Source organism: Anas platyrhynchos, chromosome 1 (assembly GCF_047663525.1).
Source record: "Anas platyrhynchos isolate ZD024472 breed Pekin duck chromosome 1, IASCAAS_PekinDuck_T2T, whole genome shotgun sequence".
Taxonomy (NCBI): Eukaryota; Metazoa; Chordata; class Aves; order Anseriformes; family Anatidae; genus Anas; species Anas platyrhynchos.
Window position 1 is genome coordinate 172,712,637 of NC_092587.1, and position 15,482 is coordinate 172,728,118.

The 15,482-nt window shown below is 33.4% G+C and overlaps 1 protein-coding gene across 4 annotated transcripts in view; it reads right to left on the minus strand.

Annotated features, from left to right (window-relative positions):
- Nucleotides 1-2,840: 2,840 nt before the first annotated feature.
- The window catches only part of PCDH17 (protocadherin 17), a 93,115-nt gene continuing 80,473 nt past the window's right edge, over nucleotides 2,841-15,482 (minus strand). For 3 of the 4 annotated variants that reach the window (XM_038172255.2, XM_038172300.2, XM_038172217.2), the window contains one exon: nucleotides 2,841-9,457. In XM_038172255.2, the coding sequence (XP_038028183.1) occupies nucleotides 8,775-9,457 (683 nt within the window). In that variant the 3' untranslated portion in view covers nucleotides 2,841-8,774. The remainder of the gene's footprint in view (nucleotides 9,458-15,482) is intronic. The other variant, XM_038172330.2, reaches the window with a different exon arrangement.

Consider the following 15,482-nt stretch of genomic DNA (forward strand, 5'->3'; position numbering starts at 1 on the left):
TAGCCAACTCATGAATTGAGTAAAGATTGCTCTTCCTCCAGACCACCCTCAAAGGTTTCGGAATGTGGACTAGTATTTTCTAATATGCCTTACAAACACTCGGGATAAAGGAAATAAAAAAAAATAAAATTAACAAAAAAAAAATGTGAATGAGGAGAGCTGGCATGCACTTTCAGGAAGCTATGGGATTTGAGATTCAGCTGCAGCACCTGATGGCTCCTCACTAGTGAATGTTGTCATTGCCCAGTAAAGGTTAAATTTCTTCTAGGCAGGAGGTGATGCAAACAGAACCTTAGTCTAGAAGAATTACTGGTTAGCGGTAGACTGGTCTCATTTTTACATCCTTGATCCCACATTAAGCACGGCAAACCTTCAGGAAAGTTTTTTGAAGATGAGCCCTCAATTCAAACATCTTAAAATTGTTCCTACTTCTCTCACTGTTGCAAGAAGTATATATATAGGGGGTCCCTGCCATTTTCCCTAGGTTGATAAGATCTAGTAAGTACTCTAAGTCTGCTCAAACCATCTTGTTCTATTTCCTTTTTTTTCTTTTTTTTTTTTCTTGATTTCTGCCTCCAACCACATTTGAATTTGCAGTGGTTTTAAGTTTTAGCACTGCAGAGATTATTAATAATTGTTGGAGAACTTTAACAAGCATGCTTTTTATTTATTTATTTATTTATTTATTTATTTTCCCTGTTTCTAGATTCCTGTTTTAGTCTACTGGAAATGGTGTGTTTAGAAAAGAATGGTGGTATATTTATAGTCATCAGCAGTGTTACTAAATTGAACTGTGGAAGAAAACTGTCCATGAACAAGGCTATATTTGCATCTTTCCTGATTTATTTATTTATTTATTGTCTTCTGGACACTATTTAAGAAGACTCTTCCCTTTTCAAAAGTTATGTGTTTTCTTTTTAGTGGAGTGCTTTGTCTTACTTTTGACATGTACAAAAAACACTGTCAACTAAACAAATGCATTTCCTGCCCACATTACATCCCTAAATCAGTCAACTAATCAGATTCTACTGAAGTAGTATTGGTGCACTGAGTGGCAGAGTTGCTGTATAATGGGGAGCTGCTTTGCTTACACTGTAGTGTGGTTGAGCAAAATTTATTATGGAAGCATAATTACCAGGCTTTAGAATCTCTTCCAGAAGAAAATAGCACAAAAGAAGTCCAGAGTCTGTCTGGACAGGGTGTTTATTCTAGAGCCTTCCACTACTTCTTTTCCACAGCAGACTTTGAACTGAGGCAAAACCTCAATGTTTTTAAGCAGCTTATGTTGTGGTCAAAGATAAAGGCTTATTAACAGTTGTTAATCTCCCTTCTAAATCTCTTATAATATAGTGGTACTGTAACATTATTAAAATAGCTTCACATTTATTCTTTTCTGCTATATTTACTAAATTCACTTGATGTTATACAAATGTTATTAAATGTTACAGCAATAGTTTGCAGTCATTTTGTTTTCCACCTAGAGTGAGACATAAGGTTATAGATAATCATTCCTATGGCCAATATTGATTTAAGCATAGAAAGCCAAAGGGTATTGAGAATAAATACAATTTGTCATATGGTTTAAGACAGCTCCTAAAAATGTATTGATAATGAAATAGATAGTTATGATCCATATTATGGTTAGAAGATATTGAATACATTAATTATCTAGAATATACATATCAGCTGTTTAACTTCCTCATATTTTCAGTTAAAAAATACCAAAACAAAATATTTTTCATTGAAGATGAAATAGCTATACATTTAGTTATTATGGAAACAATGATTTAAAGTTAACTAGTTTACTAATAATATTCCTCTCAACAGAATCTCCCATTGAACTCACAATAGTGATGGAGAATTTATCCATAAAAAGAAAAGTGTTTTAACTGGAAAATAAAAATATGGCTTTTATATATTTTAGCAAATATAATATGATCAAATTTTTAAACAAGTAGAATTCTGAGAAATAAATGGAATTCTTATGTACAGAATATAATTTTTTTTTAATTATATGGTAATATATGAATTCTCTATACAAGATAAATTTGCAATGTAAAATATTTAAATGCACATAAAAAATGAGGAAATGTGCCTAATAAAAGAGATACTTGCAAAATCCTTATAGCATGTAACATTGTAAAAGATGTTTGTTGTAAAAGGGTTAAAAACAGATACATAGAATATTTTGCTAAAAACAATAATAACAGAAGAAGATAAATGTCATTTTCTGATGGTCAGACAGGTATGCTGTTTCCATTTTAATGTTGATGCCAGCTCAATAATATTTTTTATCACTTTCTAATCAAACCACTGAAAAGAATTCTGCATGCGATTGCCCTTAAAATGATGAAAAATTTACAGCTAATACAAAATGTAATTGCAGATTTGTTAAGGAGTATTTCTTGTTGTAAACATATTGCAAATATGTTTTTGAATTGCACGAGCAATCAACTGATTTCTAGAGGCAGTTTAAATGCTGTTTTTGGAAAAAGTTGAGGATGATAGACTTGCTGATCCCCTAGCTCTTTGACAGCAGTTCAGTAGGTGCACTTTAATAAGAATTATATGGACTTAAAAGTCAAGGCACTAAACACAAAATATTTTAAGAGATGGAATTTTAATTAGTCAGTTTCCCAGCACGTCAAAAATTAAATCTTTTGTCCAGTTGTCTATGTTTCAAGCTATGTCTACATTCTTGCTTCTTACCAAGGTAAATGGCAGACAGTTTATAGTCATTTTCGATTCTGGTACAAATAAAATATCTCTAACCCAAAGGACCTAAAGGAAGGATCCCTATGTCAGAACACTATTTTAATTTTAAAGAATAACAAAGGGCCTACAATTTGAACAGTATATATTTAGGGGAAAATGTACATATACAATAATAATTAAAAAGGAATGTATCCAGATCACAGAAAAAACATTTATCCAAAACTAATGGCTTTTGTGAGCCAGGCATTATTGGGAACCATCAGTAATAAATAAACCAAGATACTCTGCTCTCTTCCCTGAATCATAACATATGCATTATGGAATATACATCTCAGAAAGTTTTAAAGTGGCTCATTAATTCCCTGATCCATTTCTGCATGCACTACTGATACTAAGGTGACCTTTCACAAATAAAGCTATACATAAGGCAGAGAGCCATCTCTTGTATCTGCAGGAGAAATACAATTTTTTGGGGAAACATTACCAAATGAAAAAATAAGCTTTCAGTTGCTTTTATGTCTTAGACTCAATAAGGGATAAAGACAACGCATTTATCCCATGAGTGAAAACCCCGAAGCAGTTATATGTGGTTGGCTTAAGGGAAATCTAAGAATCTCTATTTGACAATCTGGCCACTTTCCAAATGAGAAATCAATGACTCTGTATTCTGGGTAAAGAAAAGCCAGGATGGTTTATGACTTGTTCTACATATACTGTGGATCCAGCCAAGCTCTGAATAACACACAGTTGAAGACAGCAAGACAGCAACATCCCATGTCCAATGAGGCCTTCAGCAGCATAAGGTACATTCTGGCAGGACTCTGCACAGACAGTGGCTTGCTAGATTTTGGAATTCAGCCTGTAGAAAGACAAATATATGTAGCAGGAAAAAGAGAAGGAAACAATAGGGGTTTTATATGTCTAGAATAGCCAGCTAATTAGATGCAGGCTGGTTTTGTTTCTGGCAAAGACGCTTGCAGAAAACATGCAATGGGAAAAGTTAATTTTGCCTTCAGGACTAATCTTTAAAATACCTGTAGTAGTCTGAACAATCTAAAAATCCTATTTAGCTGACAAAAGCAATGCCTATTTACTTAATTATTAGTAAATAAGCAAATAAACCAGTAAAGAGGTTTTACATTATTTGCTATGTCAACGTTACATCACACAATCACACAGACACAAGGAGAAAGGAGGGCCACATACTCAGAATAATTCACTATGTTCAAACAGAAGTTATCTTTTTTTTTTTTTTTTTGCTTTTCTCTTTCCATTTTTTGTTTTTATTTTTTTTTATTTTTTTTATTTTTTAAAAAAAAAGGTTAATTAAGGTATTAAATTATAACAACCACAATCAGCAGGACATAGGACACAGTCATATTTTCTCAGCTTTTGTCATGTTTACAGCAACATGAAATGAAATTATTTACTCAGGCTCTTAAGAAAGACACACACACACACACACACAAAATAAAAGAAGAAGAAAAAAAAGGTCTTATATTCTTTAGATTATTTTCTCCACTTGTATACTCAGGCTGTGTTTTGATCTTTCATGTTGGGCTGACAGCCTTTGAGAACTTTTACCCTCATTTATAATGCTTTTGGTGAACTCACACCAGCGTACTGAACCAAACTATCCTTTATTCAGCTCCATATATCTGTGAGCAAATAACAGCCTGTAGGGATTCAGCACATCAGCTGCTTAAAAGATAAACCTACCCAGCTTGATGAAAACTCTTCACCACCTTCCTGTTGAGAGAAAACGGTTACACATTTCTAATAAATGAAGCAGGAACTGTCATTTTTTTGGCAAACTGATAACTAGCTGTAACAGCCGCAATGCCACAAGTTGCTTTTCCAAAGTAATTACCATCAGGCTCCCTGTGGTATGCAGTGTTTAACACATTTCTTCTGTGTTAATGAATGCAAAAGCAGGCAACACCACTATTAGTAATTGCTTTTTATTCATAGTCCTCATTTTCCAGATAGGTCACATTAAACACAGCCATTGAACAATAGCGTTTGAGATAATTCATACAATGTATGCTGCTTTTGTTTGTTTGTTTGTGTGGGGTTTTTTGTTTGTTTGTTTGCTTGCTTGTTTCTTGTATGTTTGTGTGTCATTCACCAGTCATTGGTGCAACTTTGAGCCATATGGGGAGACATGGGCTGATAAAAGTGAATGCCAACCTGTAGCACAACTGGGCCAGAGAAGTTAAAACCTTAATCAGGTTTCATTCAGTTATACTTCAACAAATCTTGATAGCCAAAACTTCCATTTGAATTAATGCAATAGTAATCGTTGCCTCATGTCAAAAGAAAGTAGTTAAACAATAGTGGGTGTATAATATGCTAGGCTTCTGACTTCTTCACCTTAGCAATTTCCCTTCCATTAGGCAACAAACAGCTTAAAAGTTTGTTTGGGTGATGTACCTTGCTCCATTGTGAGCAATATTTAACTTCTGGGAGTAGCTTGGACTGCAAAGCCTATCTCCTCAGGTGGCAAATCATAGTTTAGAAGAATCTCTTTCCTGATGTTCCTGCTAGGAAAAAAGAGGGCAAAAAATAAGGTCTGATTTTGAGTCCTGATTTGATTGGCGAATCTTTTAAGGAACTCTCAGTTGTTGGCTTTCATTAATTTAAAAAAAAAAAAAAAAAAAAGGAAGTAAAATACAAAATGTCTTATGCTCTATTCACAGTGTACAGTACAATTTTATTCATCACTTTACTTTCTTTCCCTTAGCTCAGCCATTCTCTCTATTGTCATGTGACAGACATTTTATTTCAGTTTTATAAGACGTACATAAGAACGAGAGAAATAGCGCAAACTCCATCTTCCATTGCTGTCTCTTTCTCCAGTGGTGATAAATAGCAGAGATACCAAAGAGAAAAAAAATATACATTTTAATTCTTTTGTGTGTGGTATTTCCTTCACACATAATCACGTTAATTTTAACTGAACCAGCAAAACTCACAATGTATAAGCTTCACTGTTTTTTTTGGTACGTTATGAATCCTAAATTATGAAATGGATTTTTTAACCTGGGATATGCTTACTGGAAGCAGTATGCCAAAGATCTACAACACAAGGCAGTTGTCAGACAAATTAAATAAAAGCAAGATTTCCTAAACTCTTCTATAAAGCTGTGAGTCATGAATTCTGAATTACCTCAGAGTGGTAAATAAATAATCACTACTAAATACAGATAATGTGTTAAACAGCTAAAGCTAGTAAATCACTAGTGACAGAGAGCCTTAAGGTAAATTCTTCTTACATTGGCACAGCCCTTTCTCAAAATATTGTGGGTTTATGTCTTCAGACATATACAATGAATTGTACAATTGGTTACTCAGTGTTAAAATCATTTATAAAATACACAAATCTCTATCACTTGACTGCATTTACATACTGGCTTAGATTTTGCTGAATAATGGATCTCACTGGCAGAGCTAAAGACTTGGTGCACAGACACTGAAGTGATGAGCACCACAGAAATACGTATAAAAGACTGATCAAATGATAGGAAATCCTCTCCACTATGGAATTTCAAGCTATCAAGCTATCAAGCAAAATCAATCTCGGGTCTCCTGGCCAAAAAGAAAAAAATATATATAACACAGACAACACCACATTTTAGTTACATAAATTGTCCAAAACATGGAGAGTAGCTTGATAAAACATGTACAAGATCCTTTGTTTACATGTAATTGTAAACTTCTTCTAACAGCAGGAGCTAAGAGCAAACTTTCAGAATGTGTGTTTCCAACAACCAAAGACAATTCATTGTAGGACCGACTAATTAAAATCACCCTTTAACAGCAATGCCAACATGAAAATGTAGCTGTTATTCCTTGAACTGATGAAAAGTATGGTTTTGTGAGATTTGAGATTGCCAACCTAAATTAAATAACCTCTTTTATTTGTGTTTGTATAGTAGAGTTTAAATTTAATATAACCCAGACACTATATTTAAAAAATGTGCCATAGAGCATCCAAGAGTATCTGAGGCATGTAAGGACAGACCCTGAGCTAAACATTTTTTTTTCTTTTTTTTTCTTTTTCTTTTTCTTTTTCTTTTTCTTTTTCTTTTTCTTTTTCTTTTTCTTTTTCTTTTTCTTTTTCTTTTTCTTCTTTTTCTTTTATGTTATTTTATTTTGAATGCAGGTTGTCTTTTTTCAACTTCCATCTGAAGGTAATTTTGAAATTTTCAAATGCAATAAAATTACCCTTAGAAAAATTATTTGAAAAGTTGAAACTCTTTCCAAGTTATTCTGCAAATATTTTTTGGAACAAATGAAAACAAAACTAAAACTTCCCCCTCACCCCCCACCCCCCAGATAAACCATGTATAACTAGAACTACAGTAATCAATGGCATAATCTAAAGAATCAGAAAAAATACTGTTTATGGCTTGACATGTTTTGGCACTGACATGTTTGCAGCTCTCTCAACTTATTAGCAAAACTTTAAAAAGGGTGTCATCTCTTAAGAAGTCAATAAAATATCCTACATTAAATAGACTATCTGCATGTGTTTGGGAAAGCAAAACAGAACAAAACAAACAAGGAGGTTCCAGGTGTGGGTTTGAGTGTAATTTTTGTTATTAAATATGTGTTTGCATGTTTAGCTTCTACAAGGACTTGCACATAACCATGACTGATGGATGTATTTGTAGGCCATTCAGTTAGCTCCATCAGCTCACTCAAACACATTTTGAACAGATTATGTACTGCAGTACTTTGTAGACCATACATTAAACAAGAGACTTTGCTCTGAGGCACTGCTTCCCACAATCCATGGGGAAAAGGAAGCAGGAAAAAACAAAACTCATAGAGTTCGACAGCTACTGAGGCAACACTTGCCATTTACAATATAAGCCCAAATATTTTTGCAACACAACTATATATTAATTTAATAAAATACACAATATAGCTCTTATACACTCAACAATTTGGCTCATATGCACTGAATCTGCAATAAATCAATAAAAATATGTCATTTGATGTAAACACACTGAATCTTCTTACATTTGCACATATAAATGATCATGTGATTTGTGTGGATGTCTAAGACATTTTCACTTTCCTGAGCTATTTTAGTGTCCACAAATGAATATAAAAGTGTTAATAATGTTAATTTCTTTTGCGCATTATTACCATGAAAGGTAACTATTTTTTTTTCAAAACTTATTTCTCCCTTTTTTTTTTCTTTTAAACTTATCACTAACTATAGTTTTGTTGGACACTAAAATGCTAAATAGATATTAAAATCTTTTTTTTTTTTTCTTTTTTTATCAAGTGAATTATCTTATGTGTGTGCAGGACAAGATGGACTATATCATTTTACATTTAACCTTAATGTGATATGAAGTGTTTTACTAATGATCAGGATATGTTTTGTTGAGTAATGAATTGGAATGGTGGGTTTTTGTTTGTTTTCTTGTTCCTTCTTTTTTTTTCTTTCTTTTTTTTTTTTTTTTCTTTTCTCATATTTGTGGCAGATAACTTTGTACATAAATGTTTACCACAAATGAATGTTAATGTTCGGTGTCACTTGGACTACTACAAGAACTCTTTTTAGGACTTTCAGTAGAAGCCTGCGGTCACTGCTGGAAATTCACCACAGATCAGCAGAAATATTCAACCCTGTTTTTCTTGGGGTTTATACGTAAACAGTAAAGTCAGCATCAGCTATTGAGGACAGTCTCAAAGTATCAGATGTATTTCCATTCCACCTTTCTCACACCTTCCTATCAGATTGTCAAAATGGCACCATCTTTCCTTCATTCATATAGTTCTTAGTGTACTTGACTCTGTCCTAATGAAAGTTTGGTCAAAATGAAACCAGTGTTATCTGTCAAAAAGAAAGAGCAGTGAAAAGAACATACTTGTGGGCACTTCAGATGTTCACTAAAAGCCTTAAAGCAGCATTGGTCTTCCTTCATTCTTGTAAATCTGTTACAGCCAGGGGATTTTATGATTTATTTATTTATTTTTGATTGTTTTGTTTTTAATCAGCAGAAGAGGAATGTAACTGCCAGCCTGTCCTTATTTTCCCCTCACTTTCTGACAGCCACAGGGTCGCTTCCCCGACAGTCCTGCAAGAGCTTGTCTATTTCTCTGACAACTTCCTCGGCATCCACCGACTCCCTGCCTAGATCCCGGGCTGAACGGTCTAACTGCTCCAGAACAGAGTCCATCTCACTTGAGTCTCGGCTTACTCGGGAATGCACATCTGCAAATGCCCTAGCCATCTGATCTGATGCAATGAAGGGAGCGTCTTTTGACTGTTTACTAGGCGATAGATACTGACTGTCAGTTGACAAGTATTGGCTGTTTGGTTCAGCCAAGGCTCCTGATTTCACTTCACAGCCATCCAGAGGTCCTTTTGTTGAGGTGCAAGGCTCAATGCATGTCTTGGTTGGGCTGCTCGATGCTGAGGGAACCTCCTGAAGCAGAGGACTCAGGGCACGTTTGGCTTTTAAATAAGGTTTAACATTGGCAATGAGAATAGTGTGCTCTCTCTTGTCTTTCCCAAATGTACAAAAAGTCTTTTTCCCAGTGGGATTCACAGTTTCATAAGTCTCAGTCTCAACATTAGCTTCAACTGTGGGTACAAAGAGATTTGTGCGATAATCTGCGTTCTCAGCCTGGCTGGCTGCAGGGAACTGTGGCATCCAACACCTGTCAGAATGACCAAGCACTCTGCATTCATCTGTGCAGTTAACACATTCTTCTTGCTCTGCAAAACAAAGAAGAAAGAGAAAAAACTCTAGTTATAAGTGGTTTTCTTTAAATTAAAGGAGAGTCTATGATCAACTTGTGATGGACTTACTTGACATCTGGTTTCTTAATTATGAAGAAAAAGAAAAGCTGTAATTAAAACATTTCAGAAGGATTGCATAGACTGACTAGTTGAGACAATAGATTTATTTAATGCTATTCTCTAGGTATTAAAGCATTCACACAGCCCAATGGAAGCAAAAAGGGGTCATTAGAGAATCATTCTCAGTGGAATTGAGCTTCATCTGTAAACTAATCTGCTGTAGAAATCTGTTAGACTTTGTTCTGTAAAACTCATCCTAGAAAATAGCGAACAGTACTTAAGGAACTCAAAAGGCATTATCAGGATTAATTTTTCAAATCAAATAACTGAGCAATGACTGCCTTTCTGGAAATACAAACACTTCATACAAATCAGCAAGCTAGCTTTTCATTTTGTCACCTCCATTTCTTTTGTAATTGTTATGTTGTACGACAGTCATGAAATAAAAATGTTTTGTTAAAGAGCCTACTTTTCCTGCTGAGAACAGAGAACTAAAATTTTCCACCAGTATGCATTAAATATAAGTTTGTCAAAAAGTGTGTATTGCAATTTTATTAGGCATGAGTATGGATCATGTAATCAGCTTTCCCGTTTTTTTGGTTTGGTGCAATAACTGAAAATGTGTTTCCTCAATACGTACAGTTTGAAAGAATGACAAACCATGACATGATATTTGAACTGATAATGTTATCAGGATTTCTACAGTCTTATTTCTTTCAAAAATATATATATTTAAATAATATATATATATTGTTCGCTACAGTCTTAGAACATAAATTTTAATAGTTCTTAGTTTGTCTGTTATTTTGCACTAAGAGAATATATTTGGGTTACCCTTCACCATTTTAAAATTCTTTACATGACTATCCTAATTTCAGGAAGCAATAAAATTCCAGAAGTGCCCTTTAAATGATTTTTATTTTTATTTTTTCAAGAATGCAAACCTGTGATGCAAGATACTTTTTCTTCCTTTAATTTCACAGTACTCTTCAGTCAATACTGACAAAATTAATCCTTTTACCATCTCTAGGTTTTGATCAGAATTTTGAATCTGATTTTTAACTATTAAGTATTTTCAGCCACAAAATGGAAAAATGTGTTTCAAATTTGATTTGAGGAATTCAGTATGTACTAAATGCCTGGAGTTTAGGCTGGCAAAAAAAAAAAAAAAAAAAAAAAAAAAACTGTAAATATGTATTTATATGTAAGGATGTATCACGCACACACATGTACAACAGATCTTAAAAAAATATATATATAAAAAAAAAGAGCAAACTTGTTGACCTGAAGATAGGGTAAATTTTAAATTAAAAAATAAATTCCTTGTAATCTTATGATGTCTGTAAATAACCGCCAGATTCATGGACAGCTGCACTGTAAAAACCTAACACAGAAAAAACACATCTTCTGTGAGTCCAATAGACATGAATATAATGTGACTTAAATTTATCCAAAATTGTGTTATGTCACAATGATCAGTTAAATCAAAATGAGATAATTTACTCAGATTTTTTTTATTATTATTATTAATGATGAAATCCTATGAAAGAGTGTTATTCTGTATACATGCTCCCTTCCTTGAAAAGTTTAATATCTAATAAATAAATAAATAAATAACAAAAGCAAGTAAGAATGATGAGGAGGACACAGAGTGATTTTTGAGGAAGAGAATGTTAAGCCATAGGCTTAAAAGATAAAAAAATTAGGGGACCTCCAAGGAAAAGTAAACTGTATTCTGGTTCTAGTGTAGAATACAAATTAGAGTAATCATAATGAAAAGCAAGAGTAAAATGTATCCCCAATTTTGAGACTATAGTACACTGACAGAACTGGGAAAAATTCTGATTTCACTTCACTTGAACAAAATGGAATGGACATATATGCCCACCCATAGGCAGAACATGTGGGAAAACTGTTTAATGAAAAATATAGTCATACATTTAATACATAAAAATAACATATACCTTATTCCAACCATTAGTTCACTTCCACTAAGGTTTTCTGTATCTAGTTTTCCAGAGCTTCTACAGCTTCAAAGCTCTGCAGTGTAAAGCTACCAAGAGGAAGGAAGGAAGGAAGGAAGGAAGGAAGGAAGGAAGGAAGGAAGGAAGGAAGGAAGGAAGGAAGGAAGGAAGGAAGGGAGGGAGGGAGGGAGGGAGGGAGGGAGGGAGGGAGGGAGGGAGGGAGGGAGGGAGGGAGGGAGGGAGGAAGGAAGGAAGGAAGGAAGGAAGGAAGGAAGGAAGGAAGGAAGGAAGGAAGGAAGGAAGGAAGGAAGGAAGGAAGGAAGGAAGGAAGGAGAAAGAGAGAGAAAGAGATTAAGCGAGAAAGAGAAAGAGAAAGAAAGAGAGAAAGAAAGAAAGAGAGAAAGAAAAAGAAAAAGAGAGAAAGAAAGAGAGAAAGAGAGAAAGAGAGAGAGAAAGAAAGAGAGAGAAAGAGAGAGAGAGAGAGAGAGAAAGAGAGAAAGAGAGAAAGAGAGGAAGAGAGAAAGAGAGAAAGAAAAAGAGAAAAAGAGAGAAAGAAAGAGAGAAAGAGAGAAAGAGAGAAGTGGAAATAAAAAAAAAAAAGTGCCAAGGCAAACCAAACTTTCTAAAGCAATTTGGGAATTTTAGACTTTGCAAATGCTTTCTCTAAGTTGATTTTGATAATTTTTCTTTTCCTCCTACAAATCCTAGAGTGGATTTGTGGTAAACTTACCCACTGGCTTAAAAAGTGTAACGTAATGAAAAAGTGTAAAGTAATGAGAAATAATAGTTGCTTCATTCAGGATTTTCTCTAACATATATCTAAAATGATTTTCTTCTTATATGGTATGCATGACAATGCTGAATAAAAGTCTGCGGGCATTTATGAAGGTTTTCCTAAGCAAGTAATAGATTTGCCAACAATTTTTAGTTTTTATTTTTTGGAAACAACTATAATTTATACTTCTTTTTTTTTTTTTTTTTTTTTTCATATAATTTTGGTATCTTTTTAGCAAAAGACAAAAATTTAAAAAAAAATTTAAAAAAAAAAAAGGAAAATAGCTCCCATATTTAATATGTTGAAAGGTCACAGTTTATTAGAAGAGAATCAGAAGATCTGAAGAAGGGAAGCTTTTTCAGTCTTTCAGGTACAAGCTTTGGGTCATAGCGTCTGAAAATTAACTTACATAACTTCCTGCTATCAACATTAAATATATATATAAGTATACACAGCTGGATAATTTATGTAATAGGAGATTCCATTTTAAAACTTTCTCTTAATCTAAAAATTGACTGTACATTATTAACAAAATAATTCCCTGAACTGATTCATTTGTTGAAATTAATAAACTTAAGATGAAAGGTAAAGATCAGAGAATTTCTCAGCCACTGGAAATATTTTAACTATGCTAGGTACTCAGTACTGTGCCAAAAACTATGCTTTGAGATTTTCAAAATTGTTAGGTTAATTTTGTCACCAAGTTGTGTTCTAAGATTTGAATTTGCTAGCTCATTTGCCTACTCATACACTGTGTATGAGGATAACTTGTACAGTATTTGCATTGTTCACTCACATCAATAAAAATATAAAGTTTGCTGGCAAGCTCTGTAAGTAAAAGAGATATATGCTGTACAGCTTATATATCATATATATTGGCTGTAACATCTTCCTTCCCCTTCCCATTTCCTGCATTTGCTAAAGCAGTTTTTATACTTGCATTCATACTTGCAATATTGACTAACTTTCCATTTCTGCTCCCCGGGCATCTTAGCAGTGAGTGAATTAAATATGAAGTCAAAAAAGAAGGCAGTTTTGTGAAGAAACAAATCCCGAATGACCTTGAAGTGAAAACCACCTGCACTGCATGAGTTTTGATATTCTAGTTTTGAAAATCTGTCTTTTCACTTCACTTTTTTTGTGTCACATCATGGGAAATGGATTTCAAGTATTGATTATCATGCATAATAAGTTGCTCATCTCACCATTAGCCTGTAATTTTGCCTGTTACAGCTAGCAGGCAGTGAAGAAAATCGAACAGGCCCCTTTGTATTAGCAGCAGAAACTATAAACATGAAGTGAACTATCACCAAGGACCAAATTAGTACCTATGAGAAAACAGAATCAATTTAATGGTATATATATACATATATATATGTAAAATAGGTCAAACACTGTTTTGTACAGCAAGATGTGCTGGTAGAGTGATATGCACCATTGGTCTTTACCTTGTTTCCCTCTTGTTGAAAATAAGCTCTTAACAGTGCAAGTGTGTACAATAAACAGAAGCAGCCTAGAGGTTTTCCAAACTCTCTAGAGCTTTAAGGCTAAACAATCAGAAGTGCTTTATGCACTTCAGGGAGAACACACACAAAAATAGAACTGCTAAATTGTCAGCCATCGAAATAAAAGGAAAGAAGCTAACTGGAAACAACAGACACCTATATAGCAAACTTTTACTGGACAGAAATTTGAGATGGTTTACAAAGAAAGTTATGTTGAAAAAATATGAATTGCAGTGCAAGATATGTCTTTTGGTGTAACCTTAGACATACCTTGCATATTTTATTCTAAATTACCAGAGAAGCTGGTATTTAACAGCTGTTTTCTGTAGCAAGTTTAAAGCAAAAGATGCTTTTATTGCACTACTTTTAATTTCCTACCCTTTCCTCATAAATATTATGAGTACGCTTAAAAGGAGGTACTTGCTTTCACCATAAATATATTTCACTATACGTTTAACTAATTAATTAATGCTTTAGATATCTGGCTCCCTTCAATAGCTAAAACTGTGATATCACAGCTTAATTCATTAATTATACACAATTTTCATAATGGTGACAAAAAGGATTTTTTTTTCTTAAAATAAATTAAAATAAAAAGCAGTGACTCAGCATAATCAGTGTTCATAAATTCATTTTTTTCCAGTTTAATTGGAGCCTAATTATTTAAATTACACATACACAGGAAGCTACAAAGCAAATCAAAAGTAAACAATACATGTACAACCTCAGCATTTAAATACTTCTATGAAATATTTCACGTGCTATGTTTTTAACATGAAGAACACTGTAATTTGTATGAAAGTACTATATATAATGTACTAATAAGTGTTCAAGTATTTGTGTATAGTGAAAATCAGATTTTAAATATATGTGTGTGTATACATCCCATACATGTAAGCTTGGACATATACACACACATGCACATATATATACATATATATAATCATATTCCACCCTAAACCTGTAAATGTTTTTATCAAATTATGTTAGAAGTGAAGCAAAGTAGACAATTTGACACTTAATTTATAAAATATGACTTGTTAAATGGTCATTTAAGTGCATTCTTTTCTAAGAACTTGTTACAAAATGTAATATATATATATAGTTTTATATTAACATATGCTCATCAAAGGAGGATAAATAAAAATATGACCAAATAAATGCACAAATAATACTGAATATTTTCAAATGACAGTAGCCTTTGTTGTATTTGACTGTCCCAGGAAATGCTACTTAATCTTCTTGTCTTACCCATTAACTCCTTTTTTCTCTATCAAAAGTTGACACCTAGTTTCTACTATCACATGAACATCTCCTAATAGACTTTCATTTTTTTCCCCTTATATAAATATGGAAGCTAAAAAATAAGCAAGGATGGCTCACTCACACATTTCAAGGACTAACAGCTCCAAATGAAAAACACAGGAGAGGACTGATCCCAAAAAGTGCATCTTCTTTTTGAAGCATGCAGTTTCACATTGATGATGCTATTCACCTTCACTCTTGCAATGTTCTATCCTTTATTACTTTACAGAATAAGCAGTAATTCAGGTATTTCTGGCCTTTGTTTCACATTACAAAGAAAAGGATTAACCTTTGAATGCATGCATGGAGTTCACACTGATTCCCTATGAGACAGACTTATTTTACCCTTAATTTTGTGAATTTGTGTTCATTACTGAAAACATTTCCATTTA